The sequence below is a fragment of the Hemitrygon akajei genome, chromosome 22 (genome assembly GCF_048418815.1).
Source record: "Hemitrygon akajei chromosome 22, sHemAka1.3, whole genome shotgun sequence".
NCBI classification, from domain to species: domain Eukaryota; kingdom Metazoa; phylum Chordata; class Chondrichthyes; order Myliobatiformes; family Dasyatidae; genus Hemitrygon; species Hemitrygon akajei.
In genome coordinates, this window is record NC_133145.1 from 66,751,679 (window position 1) to 66,771,694 (window position 20,016).

The 20,016-nt window shown below is 44.4% G+C and overlaps 1 protein-coding gene and 1 pseudogene across 4 annotated transcripts in view; both read left to right on the forward strand.

Annotated features, from left to right (window-relative positions):
* trim25 (tripartite motif containing 25) overlaps window positions 1–20,016 on the forward strand; it is a 107,065-nt gene that overhangs the window by 29,454 nt on the left and 57,595 nt on the right. For all 4 annotated transcript variants that reach the window (XM_073026523.1, XM_073026522.1, XM_073026521.1 and 1 more), the window contains exon 2: window positions 12,683–12,778. In XM_073026523.1, coding sequence (XP_072882624.1) covers window positions 12,683–12,778 — 96 coding nt within the window. The remainder of the gene's footprint in view (window positions 1–12,682; window positions 12,779–20,016) is intronic.
* LOC140714912 (RNA-binding protein 3 pseudogene) lies at window positions 1,272–6,643 on the forward strand (annotated as a pseudogene).

The following is a 20,016-nucleotide window of genomic DNA, read 5'->3' on the forward strand; positions in this document are numbered from 1 at the left end:
TCAGTATATGTGTGGTCTAGCAGATGCATCACTTTATTGGTATTGAAGAGTCAAGGAACTGTTGAAAACAGGTGGAAAGATGTCACAAGTGGATCCAGCTGGCCTTTATTGGCAAGATTCAGAATGTCATGTGATTGGAGTACATGCCTGTCGTATAGATGAGTTCATGTGGGGAGCTCACAACATTTTGCCACAATAGTTACCTCTCAGCTAAAGTCAGCCTTTCAGCTTGGACACGAAGAGCATGACAGACTCTGCTTTGTAGGGATAGATATCCATGCTGATGTAGCTGCACCAAGAAAGCTACATCAGGAATCTTCAGCCAATCCGCATGGAATTCTCATGTGCCACACAATGGGATGTACCCTTCAGTGAAGCTGAAGTTAAGCGACTCAGGTCAAAGATAGGATGATTCTGTGGGTAGCAAAGCAGAGGAAATCCAACATCATGTTTGATGCCTGCAACTTGGCATCCAGCACAGTACAAATTTTACATGAGGCAAACAAGATAGTGCACAGAATTCAATCTGAAAAAGTAGTCTTGAAGTTTCAACAGCTTGGACAAGATGACTCACTGAGGCTCGTCTTCCACATGAAAATCTCACTGATGGGGGTACTCAGCGGGGACATTTTATCATGCTGATGGGAGAAGAGGGAAGATTTTCACCTCTTTTGGCAGTCAAAAAGGATTTGAAGAGTTGTACATTGTATGCTGGCAGGAGAAACCCTTGCAATTTCTGATGGTATTAACAATGTCATTTATTTGGCCACACTCTGTTCTGAGCTTGTCCATGTTGATGCAAAGAACACCACTCTACGAATAACTTGTGTCACAGACAGCTACTCTGGTTAATGCCATCAAATCCACCAAGTTAGCTACAGAGAAGAAGCTTCATCTAGAGGTAATCAGCATCATGAAACTAGTCCAAGCACAGAAAATTCATCACATACTATGGTCAACTACAAAGGAACAACTAGCTGACTATTTCACAAACAAGGGATCACCAGCTCTTATGCTGATGAAGGCACTTTATGTGAAGGCATTTGGTATCTTGAGAACTGTATCAATATCAAGGGTTAGAATGTTCGGTTTAATATGGCTCCACCAAAGACATGCGACAGCTTACGAGTAGTTCAAAGCAAAGGAATTCGATAAAAGCTATTATTACACTTTTTTTGAAGTAAATTGTGGTACACTATCACTGCAAGCAATGTCGAGCTGCAGCCGCCGCCGAAGGGGCAGATTGAGAGGTGGAGAGAGCACGCATCAGCACCATGTCTGAGGAAGGAAAGTTATTCATCGGCGGCCTCAACTTTGAGACGGATGAGCAGGTGCTGGAGGAGGTGTTCTGCAAGAACGGGCAGAACTCCGAGGTGCGCGTTATCAAGGACAGGGACACCCAAGCGTCCTGTGGCTTCGGCTTCATCACCTTCGAGAACCTGTGTGATGCCCACGATGCAAAACAGGCAATGAACGGCAAGTCTCTGGACAGCCGCCAGATCCAGGTGGACCACGCTGAGAAGAAGTTGGGAGGCGTCAGTGGCTACGGTGGAGGAGGACAAAGTTACGGCCGCGGGCGAGGCGGTGGATACGGCGCCCGGCAGTGTGACTCAAGGGACAACTTCTACTGCCATGATGGCTACTCCCGTTTTATTGTGTTCAATTCTGGTCACCTCATTATAGGAAGGATGTGGAAGCTATGGAGAGGGTGCAGAGGAGATTTACCAGGATGTTGCCTGGTTTGGAGAACAAGTCATATGAAGCAAGGTTAGCAGAGCTGGGACTTTTCTCTTTGGAGCGTAGAAGAATGAGAGGGGACTTGATAGGGGTCTACAAGATTATGAGAGGCATAGATAAGGTGGATAGTCAGTACCAGTTTCCCAGGGCACCAATAGCAAACACCAGAGGGCATATGTACAAAATTAAGGGAGGAAAGTTTAGGGGAGACATCAGGGGTAAGTTTTTTTACATAGAGGGTTGTGAGTGCCTGGAATGACATGCCAGGGATGGTGGTGGAGGCTAAAACATTAGGGGTATTTAAGAGCCTCCTGGACAGACACATGGATGAAAGAAAACTGGAGGGTTATGGGGTAGTGTGGGTTTAGTACTTTTTTTTAAGGATTATATGGGTCGGCACAACATGGAGGGCTGAAGGGCCTGTACTGTGCTGTAGTGTTCTATGGTTCTAAGAAGCAAGTGAAGGCAAAGCAAGTTTGTGGGATGTGCCCTGTTGGTGCACAGCTGGAGTTGGAGTTCCAATGCCCATCCAACTAACTTGGGTACGAAGATGGATCACTCTAAACACTGAACTGAATTGGAGAAGTCAAGAACGGCTCCTTCAGCAGCAAAATCTAGGCCTGAAATTTGCTGACATGGGGGTTCGGGCCCTAGTATGAGGTTGGGACAATACATCCCAGGAATTAACCTTGTGAATCTACGCTGCACTTCCTCTACAGCCAGGATGTCCTTCCTTAACCCTGGAGACCAAAACTGTACACAATACTCCAGGTGTGGTCTCACCAGGGCCCTGTACAAATGCAAGAGGATTTCCTTGCTCTTGTACTCAATTCCCTTTGTAATAAAGGCCAACATTCCATTAGCCTTCTTCACTGCCTGCTGCACTTGCTCATTCACCTTCAGTGACTGATGAACAAGGACTCCTAGATCTCTTTGTATTTCTCCCTTACCTAACTTTACACCGTTCAGATAATAATCTGCCTTCCTGTTCTTACTCCCAAAGTGGATAACCTCACACTTATTCACATTAAACGTCATCTGCCAAGTATCTGCCCACTCACTCAGCCTATCCAAGTCACCCTGAATTCTCCTAACATCCTCATCACATGTCACACTGCCACCCAGCTTAGTATCATCAGCAAACTTGCTGATGTTATTCTCAATGCCTTCATCTAAATCGTTGATGTAAATTGTAAACAGCTGTGGTCCCAATACCGAGCCCTGCAGCACCCCACTAGTCACCACCTGCCATTCCAAGAAACACCCATTCACCGTTACCCTTTGCTTTCTATCTGCCAACCAGTTTTCTATCCATGTCAATATCTTCCCCCCAATGCCATGAGCTCTGATTTTACCCACCAATCTCCTATGTGGGACCTTATCAAATGCCTTCTGAAAATCGAGGTACACTACATCCACTGGATCTCCCTTGTCTAACTTCCTGGTTACATCCTCAAAAAACTCCAACGGATTAGTCAAGCATGATTTGCCCTTGGTAAATCCATGCTGGCTCGGCCCAATCCTATCACTGCTATCTAGATATGCCACTATTTCATCTTTAATAATGGACTAACATCTTCCCCACTACTGATGTTAGTTCACAGGATGATAGTTCTCTGTTTTCTCCCTCCCTCCTTTCTTAAAAAGTGGGATAACATTAGCCATTCTCCAATCCTCAGGAACTGATCCTGAATCTAAGGAACATTGGAAAATGATTACCAATGCATCCGCAATTTCCAGGGCCATCTCCTTTAGTACCCTAGGATGCAGACCATCTGGACCTGGGGATTTGTCAGCCTTCAGTCCCATCAGTCTACTCATCACCGTTTCCTTCCTAATGTCAATCTGTTTCATTTCCTCTGTTACCCTGTGTCCTTCGCCCATCCATACATCTGGGAGATTGCTTGTGTCTTCCCTAGTGAAGACAGATCTAAGGTACTTATTAAGTTCTTCTGCCATTTCTCTGTTTCCCATAACAATTTCACCCAATTCATTCTTCAAGGGCCCAACATTGTTCTTAACTATCTTCTTTCTCTTCACATACCTAAAAAAAGGCTTTTGCTATCCTCCTTTATATTCCTGGCTAGCTTACATTCGTACCTCATTTTTTCTCCCCATATTGTCTTTTTAGTTAAGTTCTGTTGTTCCTTAAAAATTTCCCAATCATCTGTCTTCCCACTCACCTTAGCTCTGTCATACTTCCTTTTTTTTTTCAATGCTATGCAATCTCTGACTTCCTTTGTCAACCACTGTGGCCCCTTTCCCCCCTTTGAATTCTTCCTTCTCTGGGGGATGAACTGATTTTGCACCTTGTGCATTATTCCCAAGAATACCTGGCATTGCTGTTCCACTGTCTTTTCTGCTAGGATATCCATCCAGTTAACTTTGGCCAGCTCCTCCCTCATGGCTCCATAGTCTCCTTTGTTCAACTGCAACACTGACACCTCTGATCTGCCCTTATCCTTCTTAAATTGCAGATAAAAACTTATCATATTATGGTCACTACCTCCTAATGGCTCCTTTACTTCAAGATCGCTTATCAAATCCTGTTCATTACACAACACTAAATCCAGAATAGCCTTGTCCCTGGCCAGCTCTTGTACAAGCTGTTCCAAGAATGCATCCCGTAGGCACTCTACAAACTCCCTATCCTGGGGTCCAGCACCAACCTGATTCTCCCAGTTCACCTGCATGTTGAAATCCCCCATAACTACTGCGACATTACCTTTGCCACATGCCAATGTTAACTCTCTATTCAACTTGCACCCAATATCCATGCTACTGTTTGGTGGCCTGTAGACAACACCCATTAGGGTCTTTTTGCCCTTACTGTTCCTCAGCTCTATCCACACAGACTCTACTTCTCCTGATCCTATGTCCCCCCTTGCAAAGGACTGAATCTCATTCCTCACCAACAGGGCCACCCCACCCCTCTGCCCACATTTCTGTCCCTACAATAGCACATATACCCTTGTACATTCATTTCCCAGGTCTGATCTCCCTGTAGCCATGTCTCCGTTATCCCAACAACATCATAAGTTACCCATTCGCACCTGAGCTTCAAGCTCATCCGCCTTATTTCTGACACTTTGTGCATTCAGATATAGAATTTTTAGCCCATTTCTCCTCTCTCTGTTTAAATCGCTGCCGATTGTGCTTAACCCAGCTCCCTGAACTCCCATCGGGCTATATGCCCCTTGAATTTTGTTGTCCTTCCTAAATTTACTTATTCTTTTTGCACATTTAACTCCATGTTCCGTCAGACCATCCCTCTGTACATGTGCCCTCCTTATCACTTGTTCCGCCTCACCTTTCTCTACTACACACTTAATATTCCGGAACCGTGTAATCCCCACCTGTCCTTTATTCTTCATCTCGCTATCCTCTCTCGCATTCTGGATCCCTGTCCCCTGCAAATTTAGATTAAACCCCCCCCCCCCCACCCCCCCCACCCCCCCGAGAAGCACTAGCAAACTTTCCTGCAAGAATGTTAGTACCGCTCCAGTTCAGGTGTAAACCGTCCCGTCGGAACAGATCCCACCTTCCCTGGAACAAAGCCCAATTATCTAAAAACCTGAAGCCCTCCCTCCTGCACCATCCTCTCAGCCATGTATTAATCTGTATAATCCTTCTGTTCCTTGCCTCACTCGCACGTGGCACAGGTAGCAATCCTGAGATTGTTACCCTGGAGGTCCTGCCCTTCAGCTTCACACCTAACTCCCTGAACTCACTACGCAGGACCCCCCTCAGTCATCCTACCCATCCTATCCTTTCCTTCTGTAAGTTTTTAAAAGTTTTCCAATCCTTTATCTTTCCACTGTCTTTGGCTTCCTTGTATGCCCTCTCTTTTGCTTTTACTTTGGCTCTGACTTCACTTGTCAGCCACAGTAGTGTCCTTCTTCTATTCAAAAATTTGTGGGTGAGGTGTGGGCATCACTAGATTGTGGCTGAAAGAAGATGATAGGATACACAGTTTTGAAAGGACAGGCAGGTAGGCAGAGTGTAGGGCGGCTCTGTTGGTAAAAAATGAAATAAAATCCTTAGAAAGAGGTAACATAGGATTGGAAAGTGAGGAATATTTATGGGTAGAGCTACAGTGGTAAAAAGTATCCCCCACCCCCCGGAAGCTTGCACGATTTATTGTTTTACAAATTGAATCACAATGGATTTAATTTAACTTTTTTGACACTGATCAACAGAAAAGACTCTTTTGTGTCAAAGTAAAATGAGATCTCTACAAATTGGTCTAAATTTATTAGTTATTAAACAAAATAATTGAAGGGCATGAGTAATTATGCAATCAAGTCAGTATTTAGTAGGCAGCAATTGCAGCCTTGAATGTGTGTGAATAGGTCTCTATCAGCTTTTGCACATCTGGACATAGCATTTTTTTCCACATTCTTTATAAAACTGCTCAAGCTCTGTCATATTGCTTGGAGAGCCTGAGTCCCTTTCAAGACCAGCCACAAATTCTCAGTTGTATTGAAGTCTGGACTTGTGACTTGGCTACTCCAGGACATTAACTTTGTTGTTTTTAAGCCATTCCTATGTAGCTTTGGCTTTATGCTTGGGGTCATTGTCTTGCTGGAAAACAAATCTCCCAAGTCGCAGTTCTCTTGCAGACTGCATCAGGTTTTCCTCCAGGATTTCCCTGTATTTTGCTGCATTAATTTTACCCTCTACCTTCACAAGCCTTCCGGGGCCTGCTGAAGTGAAGCATCCCCACAGCATGATGCAGCCACCACTATGCTTCACGGTAGGGATGGTGTTTTGATGATGTGTGGTGTTTGGCTTATAAACATTGCGTTTAGCTTGATGGCTAAAATGTTCAATTTTGGTTTCATCAGACCATGGAATCTTCTTCCAACTGACTCTGAGTCTCCGCATGACTTCTGGCAAACTCTAGCTGAGATTTCATGTGAGTTTTTTTTTCAACAGTGGCTTTTTCTTTTCGTTTCTCCCAATGCCATTAGGCTTTACAATTCTACCGCCAGGACTTAAGAACTTTTTAAAAGCTATTATTAATGCTTTTTGAGATAGTGATTTAGATGCATATCATATTTTTTACTGAGTTAAGTATTGTATGTAATTAGTTTTGCGACAACAAGTGTATGGGACATTGGAAAAAAGTTGAATTTCCCCATGGGGATGAATAAAGTATCTATCTATCTATCTATCTATCTATCTAAAGCTGTGACTGGTGAAGCATCCGGGCAGCAGTTGTCATTTGCGTAGTCTCCCCCATTTCAGTCACTGAAGCTTGTAACTCCTCTAGAGTTGTCATAGGTCTTGTGGCCTCCCTCACTAGTCCCCTTCTTGCACGGTCACTCAGTTTTTGAGGATGGCCTGCTCTAGGCAGATTTACATCTATGCCATATTCTTTCCATTTCTTGATTATTGACTTAACTGTACTCCAAGACTTGGAAATTTTCCTGTATCCATCTCCTGATTTGTGCTTTTCAATAACCTTTTAATGGAGTTGTTTGGCATATTCTTTTATCTTCATGGTGTAGTTTTTGCCAGGATACTGACTCACTAACAGATGAACCTTCCAGATACAGGTGTATTTTTACTACAATCAGTTGAAACACCTTGACTGCACACAGATCTCCAAAAACAGATCTCTATTTAACTAATTATGTGACTTCTGAAACCAATTGGCTGCTCCAGTGATGATTTGGTGTGCCATATTAAAAGGGGTGAATACTTCTGCAATAATTTTTTGTTTTATATTTGTAATTAATTTGGATCACTTCGCAGAAATCTGTTTTCACTTTGACATAAAAGAGTCTTTAATGTTGATCAGTATAAAAAAAAGTTTAATCCACTGTGATTCAATGTTGTAAAACAATAAAACATGAAAACTTCTGGGGGGGTGAATACATTTTATAGGCACTAAGAAATCACAAGGGTAAAAAGACCCTGACAGGAGATGTATACAGGCCACCAAATCGCCAGGAAGTGAGGTGCAACTTACAATAGGAGATGGAAAAGTCTTGTCAAAAGGATGATTTCATAGTCATGGATGATTTCAATATGCAGGTAGATTGAGAAAAATCAGGTTGGTGCTGGATCCTAAGAGGAGAAATTTGTGGAATGCCCTTGAGATGGCTTGTTAGAGCAGCTTGTGGTTGAACCCATCAGGAAATCGGCTATTCTGGATTTGGTGCTGTGCAGTGAACCAGAATTTATTACAGCTAGATTGATTGGAAGAGGATACTAGCAGGGATGGGGACAGAACAATAATGGCTTGAGTTTCTGGGACCAATTTGGAAGGCGCATTGTAGAACAGGAAGTATTCCAAAGGCAAGATAACACAACCGTGGCTGTCAAAGTTAACGTAAAAGCCACTCCCCAGGAGGATGTCCGTACTGTGCCCTGCCTCACTCCCCGGGAGGACGTCCATGCTGTGCACTGCGCTGCCTCTCTCCCTGGGAGGAATTCCATACCGTGCCCTGCCTCTCTCCCCGGGAGGAGGTCTGTACCGTGCCCTGCCTCTCTCCCTGGGAGGAATTCCATACCGTGCCCTGCCTCTCTCCCTGGGAGGAATTCCATACCGTGCCCTACCTCTCTCCCTGGGAAGAATTCCGTACCGTGCCCTGCCTCTCTCCCCAGGAGGACGTCCATACCTTGCCCTGCCTCTCTCCCCAGGAGGACGTCCATACCGTGCCCTGCCTCTCTCCCTGGGAGGAGGTCTGTACCGTGCCCTGCCTCTCTCCCTGGGGGGATTTCCATACCGTGCCCTGCCTCTCTCCCTGGGAGGAATTCCGTACCGTGCCCTGCCCTGCCTCTCTCCCCGGGAGGAATTCCATACCATGCCCTGCACTGCCTCTCTCCCTGGGAGGAATTGCATACCGTGCCCTGCCTCACTCCCTGGGAGGAATTCCACACCGTGCCCTGCCTCTGTCCCTGGGAGGAATTCCATACCGTGCCCTGCCTCTCTCCCTGGGAGGAATTCCATACCGTGCCCTGCCTCTGTCCCTGGGAAGAATTCCGTACCGTGCCCTGCCTCTCTCCCTGGGAGGAATTCAGTACCGTGCCCTGCCTCTCTCCCTGGGAGAAATTCCATACCGTGCCCTGCCTCTCTCCCTGGGAGGAATTCCATACCGTGCCCTGCCCTGCCTCTCTCCCTGGGAGGAGGTCTGTACCGTGCCCTGCCTCTCTCCCTGGGAGGAATTCCATACCGTGCCCTGCCTCTGTCCCTGGGAAGAATTCCGTACCGTGCCCTGCCTCTCTCCCTGGGAGGAATTCCATACCGTGCCCTGCCTCTCTCCCTGGGAGGAGGTCTGTACCGTGCCCTGCCTCTCTCCCTGGGAGGAATTCCATACCGTGCCCTGCCTCTCTCCCTGGGAGGAATTCCGTACCGTGCCCTGCCCTGCCTCTCTCCCCGGGAGGAATTCCATACCGTGCCCTGCACTGCCTCTCTCCCCGGGAGGAATTCCATACCGTGCCCTGCACTGCCTCTCTCCCCGGGAGGAATTCCATACCGTGCCCTACCTCTCTCCCCAGGAGGACGTCCATACCTTGCCCTGCCTCTCTCCCCAGGAGGACGTCCATACCGTGCCCTGCCTCTCTCCCTGGGAGGAATTCCATACCGTGCCCTGCCCTGCCTCTCTCCCTGGGAGGAATTCCATACCGTGCCCTGCCCTGCCTCTCTCCCTGGGAGGAATTCCATACCGTGCCCTGCCCTGCCTCTCTCCCTGGGAGGAATTCCGTACCGTGCCCTGCCCTGCCTCTCTCCCTGGGAGGAATTCCGTACCGTGCCCTGCCCTGCCTCTCTCCCCGGGAGGAATTCCGTACCGTGCCCTGCCTCTCTCCCCTGGAGGAATTCCATACCGTGCCCTGCCCTGCCTCTCTCCCTGGGAGGAATTCCGTACCGTGCCCTGCCCTGCCTCTCTCCCCGGGAGGAATTCCGTACCGTGCCCTGCCTCTCTCCCCGAGAGGAATTCCATACCGTGCCCTGCACTGCCTCTCTCCCCGGGAGGATGTCCATACCGTGCCCTGCCCTGCCTCTCTCCCTGGGAGGAATTTCATACCGTGCCCTGCGTCTCTCCCTGGGAGGAATTCCATACCGTGCCCTGCCTCTCTCCCTGGGAGGAATTCCATACCGTGCCCTGCCCTGCCTCTCTCCCTGGGAGGAATTCCATACCGTGCCCTGCCTCTCTCCCTGGGAGGAATTCCGTACCGTGCTCTGCCCTGCCTCTCTCCCTGGGAGGAATTCCATACTGTGCCCTGCCTCTGTCCCTGGGAGGAATTCCGTACCGTGCCCTGCCTCTCTCCCCGGGAGGAATTCCATACCGTGCCCTGCACTGCCTCTCTCCCCGGGAGGATGTCATTACCGTGCCCTGCCCTGCCTCTCTCCCTGGGAGGAATTCCATACCGTGCCCTGCCTCTCTCCCTGGGAGGAATTCCGTACCGTGCTCTGCCCTGCCTCTCTCCCTGGGAGGAATTCCATACCGTGCCCTGCCTCTCTCCCTGGGAGGAATTCCGTACCGTGCTCTGCCCTGCCTCTCTCCCTGTGAGGAATTCCATACTGTGCCCTGCCTCTGTCCCTGGGAGGAATTCCATACCGTGCCCTGCCTCTCTCCCTGGGAGGAATTCCATACCGTGCCCTGCCTCTCTCCCTGGGAGGAATTCCGTACCGTGCCCTGCCTCTCTCCCTGGGAAGAATTCCATACCGTGCCCTGCCTCTCTCCCTGGGGGGATTTTCATACCGTGCCCTGCCTCTCTCCCTGGGAGGAATTCCGTACCGTGCCCTGCCCTGCCTCTCTCCCCGGGAGGAATTCCATACTGTGCCCTGCACTGCCTCTCTCCCTGGGAGGAATTCCATACCGTGCCCTGCCTCTCTCCCTGGGAGGAATTCCACACCGTGCCCTGCCTCTGTCCCTGGGAGGAATTCCATACCATGCCCTGCCTCACAAGTCAGACCCTCTACATACAGACTTGGGAAGCTTTCTCGAAAACATTTTCATACATTCCACCTTGTCCAGATCCTTAACATATACTATGTTGCTGAGTCAATACTGGAGATACCTGACTGGCTGGGTTTGGGTCCTGTGTGCCCACTGGGCAGGGTTGGGCAAGAAACTTGTGTCCTGGTACTGACTGACTTGAATTTCAGCTTTACAGACAAACTATAGAAAAATGAAATCAAATATACAAGTTATTAAATGTTTACAGACAAACAGGTGAATATACAAACATAAACATTCCTAACGAAAGCTAAAACTACAAGGGAAAAAAAGAATAAAATCAACAATCTGGACTCTAATCCAACAGCTGCATTAGATTGGAAATAGATATGTAACTCCTTTATTGAAATGAGGCAGATAAACAAACGTACAGACCAGGCACTTTAACCTGGGGTATTTAAAAGTGAAGTAGAATATATACTGAGTGTACTATTGTTAATGTTCACATTGTAGGAGGTAACACGTAGAAGATTGGCTGGTGAACAACAGGGAGTATCCTTAAGCAAGTTACCGAGTCTGTTGATGACAAAGGTTAAAAAGTGAGCTGCAACAGGAATAGAGAGAGATGGATTCAGTAAGTGAGTGAAGGGCTGGCAAATACACCCAGTGTCTACTTTATTAGGTAGAGGAGTGAAACCCAGTGTGGTTTCCTCCTGCTGTAGTCCATCGACTTCAGGGTTCATGTGTGCATTCAGAGATGCTCTTCTGCTCACCACTGTAGTAAGGCATGGTTATTTGAGTTACTTTCACTTTTCTGTCATCCTGACTCAGTCTGGCCATTCTCCTCTGATTGCTCTCATTAACAAGACGTTTTCACTCATAGATCGACTGCTCACTGGATGGTTTTGTTTTTTGCTCCATTCTGTGTAAACTCGAGAGACTGTTCTGCATGAAAATCCTGGATCAGTTTCTGAGGTACTCAGACCATTGCATCAGGCACCAACAATTATTCCAAGGTCAAAGTCACTTGGGTTGCATTTCTTCCGTGTACTGATGTTTGGTTTCAACCACCAAACTGCTTGACCATGTCCGTATTGAGTTGCTGCCACATAATTAGCTGATTAAGTATATGCATGAATGAGTAGGTGTACCTAATAAAATGTTCACTGAGTGTAGAGTGCAGCGTGGGGAAATGTGGTGGTCCACCTTGGCAAGGAGAATAAACAAACACTTAAATGGTGAGGTATTACACAGAGATGGGAGGTGGGCCTGATTTACAACAGCTGGTACAGGATATCATTTATAGGAGTGAAAAGGTAGTGGGTCACCAATCCAGCAGACATTGGTCCTTCAACCTACAGTCTCTGACTTGGACTCCCAGGCTTGAGGCCTGATTGAGAGATCGGGGCCAAGGACTGATGGTCAGGATGTAGCCTGTCTGTGTAGATGAGGGGGTGGGAAAAGGGCTTGTTTTGTTCTGTTGCTGTTGCTATTTGCGTTATTGTGTGTTGTGTTGAACATCGAGGATGTGCTATGTTGGCACTGGAATGTACGCAAACACTTGCAGGCTGCCCCCAGCACGGGAAGGGGTGTATTGGGTATTAACACAAATGACGCATTTCACTGAATTTTGATGTAATGGTAATAAATGTAAATCAATCAATTGCCATTGATAGCATTATTAAGGACCCCCATCATCCAGGACATGCCCTCTTCTCACTGTCACTGTCAGGAAGGAGGTACAGAAGCTTGAAGGCACACTCAACTATTGAGGAACAGCTTCTTCCCCTCTGTCATCCGATTCGTAAATGGACATTGAACCCATGAACCTTACCTCTTTTTTTATTATTACTTCTGTTTTTCCACTATTTTTAATTTAATTATTTAATGTGCATATTTATACTTACTATAATTTACTTATTTTTATTTTCTATATTATCATGTATTGCATTGTACTGCTGCAGCTAAGTTAACACATTTCATGACGCATGCTGATTGTGATCAGTCTGATGGGCTTGTCTTTCCCTGTGCAGGAAGAGCTGAAGGTGCAGCAGAAGACAGTGGAGTATCAGCTCATCCAGCTTCAGCACAGCCTGGAACTCGTGCAGTTCCAGAAGGAGCACGTGAAGGTACGTGGGAGAAGAGACCCCTCAGCTCAGGATTCCCTCGAGCTTGTGATGGCTGAAGATTTTGTACTAACAGTTATTTCCATGGGCAGAGAAGGTGACTGTTTGACCTATTAAATCTCTGCTGGCTCTCAAAGTGATCCCCTTAGTCAGACTGCACAAGTACACTGTCATATAGACTCCTGCATCAATCCAGAACATAATCTATAATGAGGCTGCATACCAAGTTAAGAGCCCATGGTATTACAGGGAAGTTACTAACACGGTTAGAGCATTGGCTGATTGGTAGGAGGCAGCAAGTGGGAATAAAAGGATCCTTGTCTGCCAGTGACTAGTGGTGTTCTGCAGGGGTTGGTGTTGGGACTACTTTTTATACTATATATCAATGATTTGGATGATGGAATAGATGGTTTTGTTGCCAAGACTGCAGATGATACGAAGATTGGTGGAGGGGCAGGAAATGTTGAGGAAACAAGTAGGATGCAGAAGGACTTAGACAGATTAGAGAATGGGCAAAAGAGTAGCAAATGAAATACAATGTGGAAAATGCATGGTCATGTACTTTGGTAGTAGAAATAAATGTGTGGACTATTTTCTAAACAGAGAGAAAATCCATGAACCTGAGATGCAGAGGGACTTAGGAGACCTTGTGCAGAACACCCTGAAAGTTAACTTGCAGTTTGAGTCAGTGGTGAGGAAGGCAAATGCCATATTAACATTGATTTCAAGAGGTCTAGAATACAAGAGCAAGGATGTGATGTTGAGGCTTTATAAGGCACTGGTGAGGTCTCACCTTGTGTATTGTGAACAGTTTTGGGCCCCTCAGCTTAGAAGAGATGTGCTGGCGTTGGACAGGGTCCAGAGGAGGTTCACAAGGACGATTCCAGGAATGAAAGGGTTATCATACAAGGAACATTTGATGGCTCTGGGTCTGTACTCGCTGGAATTCAGAAGGATGAGTGGGGGATCTCGTTGAAACCTTTTGAATATTGAAAGGCCTAGACAGAGTAGATGTTGAAAGGATGCTTCCCATGGTGGGGGAGCCTAGGCCAAGAGGGCACAGCCTCAGGATAGAAGAGCGCCTTTTCAAAACAGTGATGCGGAGAACTTTCTTTAGCCAAAGGGTGGTGAATTTGTGGAATTTGTTGCCACATGCAGCTGTGGAGGCCAGGTCATTGGGTGTATTTAAGGCAGAGATTGATAGGTTCTTGATTGGACATGGCATCAAAGGTTACGGGGAGAAGGTCAGGAACTGGGGTTGAGGAGGAGATAGAAAAAAGGATCAGCCATGATTGAATGGCGGAGCAGACTTGATGGGCCAGATGGCCTAATTCTGCTCATATGTCTTATGGTCTCTTGCACTACCACAGATTTTTTTCTGATTGTGTTTCTGCACTAAAATCTTGTTTTGCACATTCCCTATTTTCACATTGTATTATAAAACCTTCTCTATTGTAACAGACTGCACCCACTTCCTTCACACACTACATTAGGCACACTGCTAGTGTCTTCCACAGTGAAGACTGACACAACCTACTCATTTAATCCTATCTCCTGTTATTATTTTTCCTGGCTCATTTTCTAGCAGTCCTATATCCACTCTCATTTCTCTTTTATTTTTAACATACTTGAAAAAACTTTTACTATCCACTTTGATATTATTTGCCAGCTTGCTTTCATATTTCATCTTTTCCCTTCTAATCATTTTTTCATTGCTTTCTATAGGTTTTTTAAAACTTTCCAATCCTCTATCTTCCCACTAATTGTTGCTTTGTTGTATGCTCTTTCTTTTGCTTTTACAATAGCTTGTTACCACAGTTGTACTATTTTACCATTTGAGTATTTCTTCATTTTTGGAATACCCATGTTCTGCACCTTTCTCATTTTTCCCAGAAACACACGCCATTGCTGCTCTGCTGATGTCCCAGCCAGCAGCTCCTTCCAATCTACTTTGGCCAACTCCTCTCTCATACCACTGTAATTTCCCTTACTCCACTGAAATACTGCTACATCAGACTTGACTTTGTCCCTATCAAATTTCAAGTTGAACACAATCATTGTTATCACTGGTTCCTAAGGGTTCTTCTACCTTAAGCATCCTAACCGCCTCCAGTTCATTACATAACACCCAATCCAGTATAGCTGATCCCCTAGTAGACTCAATGGCAAACTGCTCTAAAAAACTATTTTGTAGGCATTCAACAAGCTCACTATTTTGAGATCCAATACCAACCTGATTTTCCCAATTGACCTGCATATTAAAATCTCCCATGACTGCCATAACATTACCCTTTTGACTTACCTTTTCTATTTACTGTTGTAACCTGTGGTCTACCTCCCAGCCACTGTTGGGAGGCCTGTATATAACTGCCACCAATGTCCTTTTACTCTTGCAGTTTCTTAACTCAACTCACAAGGATTCAACATCTTCTGATCCTATGTCACATCTTTCTAAGATTTAACACCATTCTTTACCAGTAGAGCCACACCACCCCTCTGCCTACCTTCTTATCCCTCTGATACAATGTGTAACTTTGGACATTCAGCTCCCAACTACAACCATCCTTCAGCCACAATTCAGTGACGGCCACAGCATCATACCTGGCAATCTGCAATATTGCAACAAGATCATCCACCTTATTTCTTATGTAACTCTCGTTCGGCTAGCGGCCTAATCCAGGGAAGACAGCCCTTGGCTCGGCCAAACTTAAGAAATCTTGTTTGGATGGATGCTGCATGACGTGTTCCCCTGTTACAAGTCAGTACCACGAAATAACAAATTGTACAGAATATGCAATTAAACGACTGAGCTTTATCATTCTTAATTTGACTATATGGTTAGTAAAGAAACAACAAAGAAAAGGGTCATTCTCATGAAACAGTCTAATGCGCAACGTTGGAGCTCACTGGTTTCCTGTCGACCTCCTCCCAGCGAAGCTGATCCTCGGACCCTCACTCCAAGTCCACTCCGTCCAGCGGTCTACCAGCTCTCTCCATTCGTGTCTTCTCTCATCATCTCTTCCCAGCAAAAGACCGCAAAATCCCTTCTCCCAGACCCACAAGAAAGAACAACATCCCTCTCTTTGGATAGTCCCACATTCCAAAGCCCCGTTTTCTCTAGCTATAACCCAAACATTCCTACAGAGAAACCATTATATTAGCAGTGAAACCTCACCACGCGTTACACATTTAGATACATCACCTTGAGTACTGTATTTACTGTCCTTTTTGACTCTGCATCCCTAATGATTTGATACTCAGCCTGTTGGCTGCAACTAAGTCCCATCACCTGCCTGCCCTTCCTGACAACCTGACTACACGCTATCTTTACTTTTTTTTACCATCTGTCCTTCCCAGAGTCCCTTCACTCCGGTTCCCACCCCCCCTGCCAAGTTAGTTTAAACCTTCCCCAACAGCTCTAACAAACCTTGCCACGAGAATATTGATCCCCCTTGGGTTCAGGTGCAACCATCACTTTTGAACAGGTCATGCCACCCCCAGAAGAGATCCCAATTATCCAGGAACCTGAAGGTCCTGCCCCCCTGCACCAGCTTCTCAGCCACGCATTTATCTGTCAAATCATCCTGTTTCTACCCTCACTGGTGTGTGGCATGGGTAGCAATCCAGAAATTACTATCCGGGAAGTCCTGCTTCTCAGCTTTCTACCTAGCTCTCTTTTCAGGACCTCTTTGCTTTTCCTTTCTACGTCATTGGTACCAATATGTACCAAGGCATCTGGCTGTTCCCCCTCCCTCCCCAAAATGTTGTGGACACGATCTGACATCCCTGACCTGGCACCTGGGAGGCAACATACTATTTGTTCACATCCTGTTTGTTCCCCATAGTGTTCTACCTAAAGATACATAAGTACATGAGGGGCGACATGGTGTTCAGTTAGGGTTGCATGGTTCATGAACGTGATGGTTGTGGGTAATTAGTTGCTGTTGAGAGACTCCATTTTGCAGCGAATGGAGTGAGACGCGTTTTCACTGCAGCTCTACTTTTTATATCTTACATTCCACTAATAGATCCGTTTTAAGTTTGAAGATTTACTATTTTTGTTGAAAGATTTATGACTTAACTACGATGGCAGGAAGTCGATCCGGTATTGAATTGAGAGGCGGCAAGACCCTTCCCGAAACGGAACAAATAAAGAAATCGAAGGAACTTTTTACTTTAGAAAAAATACTTTCTTCAACACAAGATGTGAAACTTGAATTTGGTTTGCTTAACACTAAGATTGATAAACTGACAGATGCTAATGGAAAGCTTGAAAAATCCATCTCTACTGTTCAAGAATCTTTGAAGAATTTATATTTTCAATTTCAGACACTCAAACAGACCACTTATTGAATTGAGAGGGAACAGGAATCATTCAGGCAAACTTAATGAGCAAGAATTGAAGATGTCATCTATGGAAAAGAAAAGTAATGAAGTTACTTTGGAACTATCAAGAACGAAGAAAAAAATGATAGATTTAGACAGCAGAATGCGCAGGAGGAATTTTCAGATATGCTATGTTCACTTTTTAGTGAGATTCTTGAAGCGAACCCTATACTCGATAGAGCTTATCGAATTCCATGATCTAAACCCTCAACCGAATTACGTCCATGACCACTGATACTTTGCTTGCACTATTTTACAACCAAAGAAGCTATACTCCGAAAGGCAAGGAAAAGGGGTAAGCTAATCAACAATGCAATAGAAAGTCGTATAGTGGAGGACTTTGCTCCTGAGATTTTGCCGAAAGAAGAAAATACCAGGAATTGATGGTTGAATTATATAAAAGAAAATGTCATCCGTTATCCGGTACATCTGATAATTTTTCCGCCTGACTCTCAGCCACAAAAGATTAATTCTCCAGATGAAGGCTGGGAATTTATTAAGGGATATAAGTCTACGCTGAATGTAACTTGAATAGGTAATTCTGAGCTGGGAGATGTTTATAGATGCCTTGAGGAAAGTCTGTTCTATGCTTTATGGATGTCCATACGGGACCTGGTTGATTTAAATTTTTTTTTGCTTGCCTTAATATTAATACAGCTTTGGGTTTGATGTATATATATTTACTTATTTTTTTGTATGATTTGTAAGTTTTTAAATTTCAGTCATAATATATTATTTTCTTGGATTTATCCTTTTCTGAATACATGATTAATATACTTCAGATGAATTTAAGATGGCCATCGCAAGTTACGTTTTAACAATTGTTAGACATAACATTATAATATTTGAAATTTATTCATCTCTTTTATTATGTCTAAAATCGGTGAGGTAAACATATAATTTTTTTAATACAGCTGCAAAATGGAGATTGGGATTAGGGGTCATAGGTTAGCATGCGATCTTTCTATTGGATCGTTTCTCAGACTTTGGGGGAGAGGGGTGGGCTATTAGAATAGTTTTTTTTCTCAACTGGGCAGTTCTGTGAGGTTATATCTTGTATCAATCATGTCGTTACTTCTGGTGTAGTCAGTGCTGTTTTTTTCCTTTGGATCTAGTTTGCACTTGTGCAATAGCTTTCTTTATAAAATTTTAAATTAAATCTTAAACATGGATGCTAATAAATTAATATCATTTCTTGGAATTTGAACGGCGTGAATCATCCTATTAAGCATAAAAAGATTTTTAAGAAATTAAAAACACTTCATGCAGATACTATTTTTGCGCAAGAAACTCATGTACGGAGACAGGATGAAGATCGTTTTTTAAATTCTAGAAGGGACCTTTGTATCATTCTTTATCAATAAATAAAGTTAGGGGGTATCTATTTTTGTTAACTCTGAAATCCTTCTTGTACATTTTAATACTGTTACTGATTTGATTGGAAGATATTTAATTGTCACTGATTTGTTATGTGGTCAAAAGGTAGCTTTGGTGTGTGTTTATGCACCTAATTTAGACAGTCCTGAGTTTTTTAAGAAGATATTTTCCACACTCCAGAATCTAAATGAATATAAGTTGATTATGGGCGGTGACTTTAACTGTTGTCTTAACCTGTCGCTTGACAGATCATCAACCAATTCATTGCTTCCTAATAAAGCGGCAACTTGTATTACCGTAGATTCCGGACTACAGAGCGCACCTGATTAAAAGCCGCTGGCTCTAATTTTAGAAATAAAATCAATTTTTTACTTGTACAGGCCGCACCGGATTTTCGGCCGCAGGTGTCCCACGTTGTAATATGAGATATTTACACAGAAAGATATTACACGTGAGGATTTTTTAACTTTTAATTAAATCCATATGGTAACATAAACAAATACATATTGCAAATGCTTTTTTTCGAACCGTGCCTGTAACGCGGCTACTTTTAAATATACGTTGCGTATACTTTTTTACTGAACAACATTCCAATATCTCCTAACGACTGGTAAAAAATATATATACTGCAGCCTACCAGGAAAAGTTATTGATCGCCTTTAACTTAAAAGCAGCGTTTTCGCTCCGCCTCTCCCCCCCATCGTCCCATTTATCGCAAACGGCATTTTTCCCACAAGACGCGGCGAAACCGGGTGTGACGTCATAGCATCCCGCGATGTAGCACAGAAAACAAATATAGTTAAAACACTTCTAACTTTAACTAACAAATGAATTACTAAGCGAAAATATTATAAACTAAATAACTGCCATAAAGGCAGCACAATGCTTTTCTTCGAGTGTTTTCCATGTTGATGAGGGTGAGTACAAATGACTGATTTACAATAATTTAATTGTGAAAGTGCGCTTGATTTATCGTACAATTTCATTGGACCTCTGTGAACTACGGTACTCATCAATTTTATTGGTCTACTGTTATGAGGCAAAATGTTTTTGGCGGCATGAAAAAAATAATGCATTAGCCGCTCCGTTTTAAAGGCCGCAGAGTTCAAAGCTGTTCAAAATGTGGGAAAAAAGTAGTGGCTTAAAATCCGGAATCTACGGTAATTCTTTTCTATTAGAATATGGCCTGGTCGATATCTGGAGATGTAAGCACCCTAATGTCAAAGATTTTTCTTTTTTTCCCCACGTGCATCATAAATATTCAAGAATTGGTTATTTTTTTCTAGATACACAATTGTATTCCGTTACCGATTGTGCGTATGACATCATTGTGCTGTCGGATCACGCACCTATGAAATTAACTTTGAGGCTCTCTGATAATATTTTGAAAATGTCACAGTGGAGATTGAATCCCGGATTGTTACAAGATCCAACTTTTGTTAGTTTTATCTTTCTTTTTCTTTTTAAATCTTTTTATT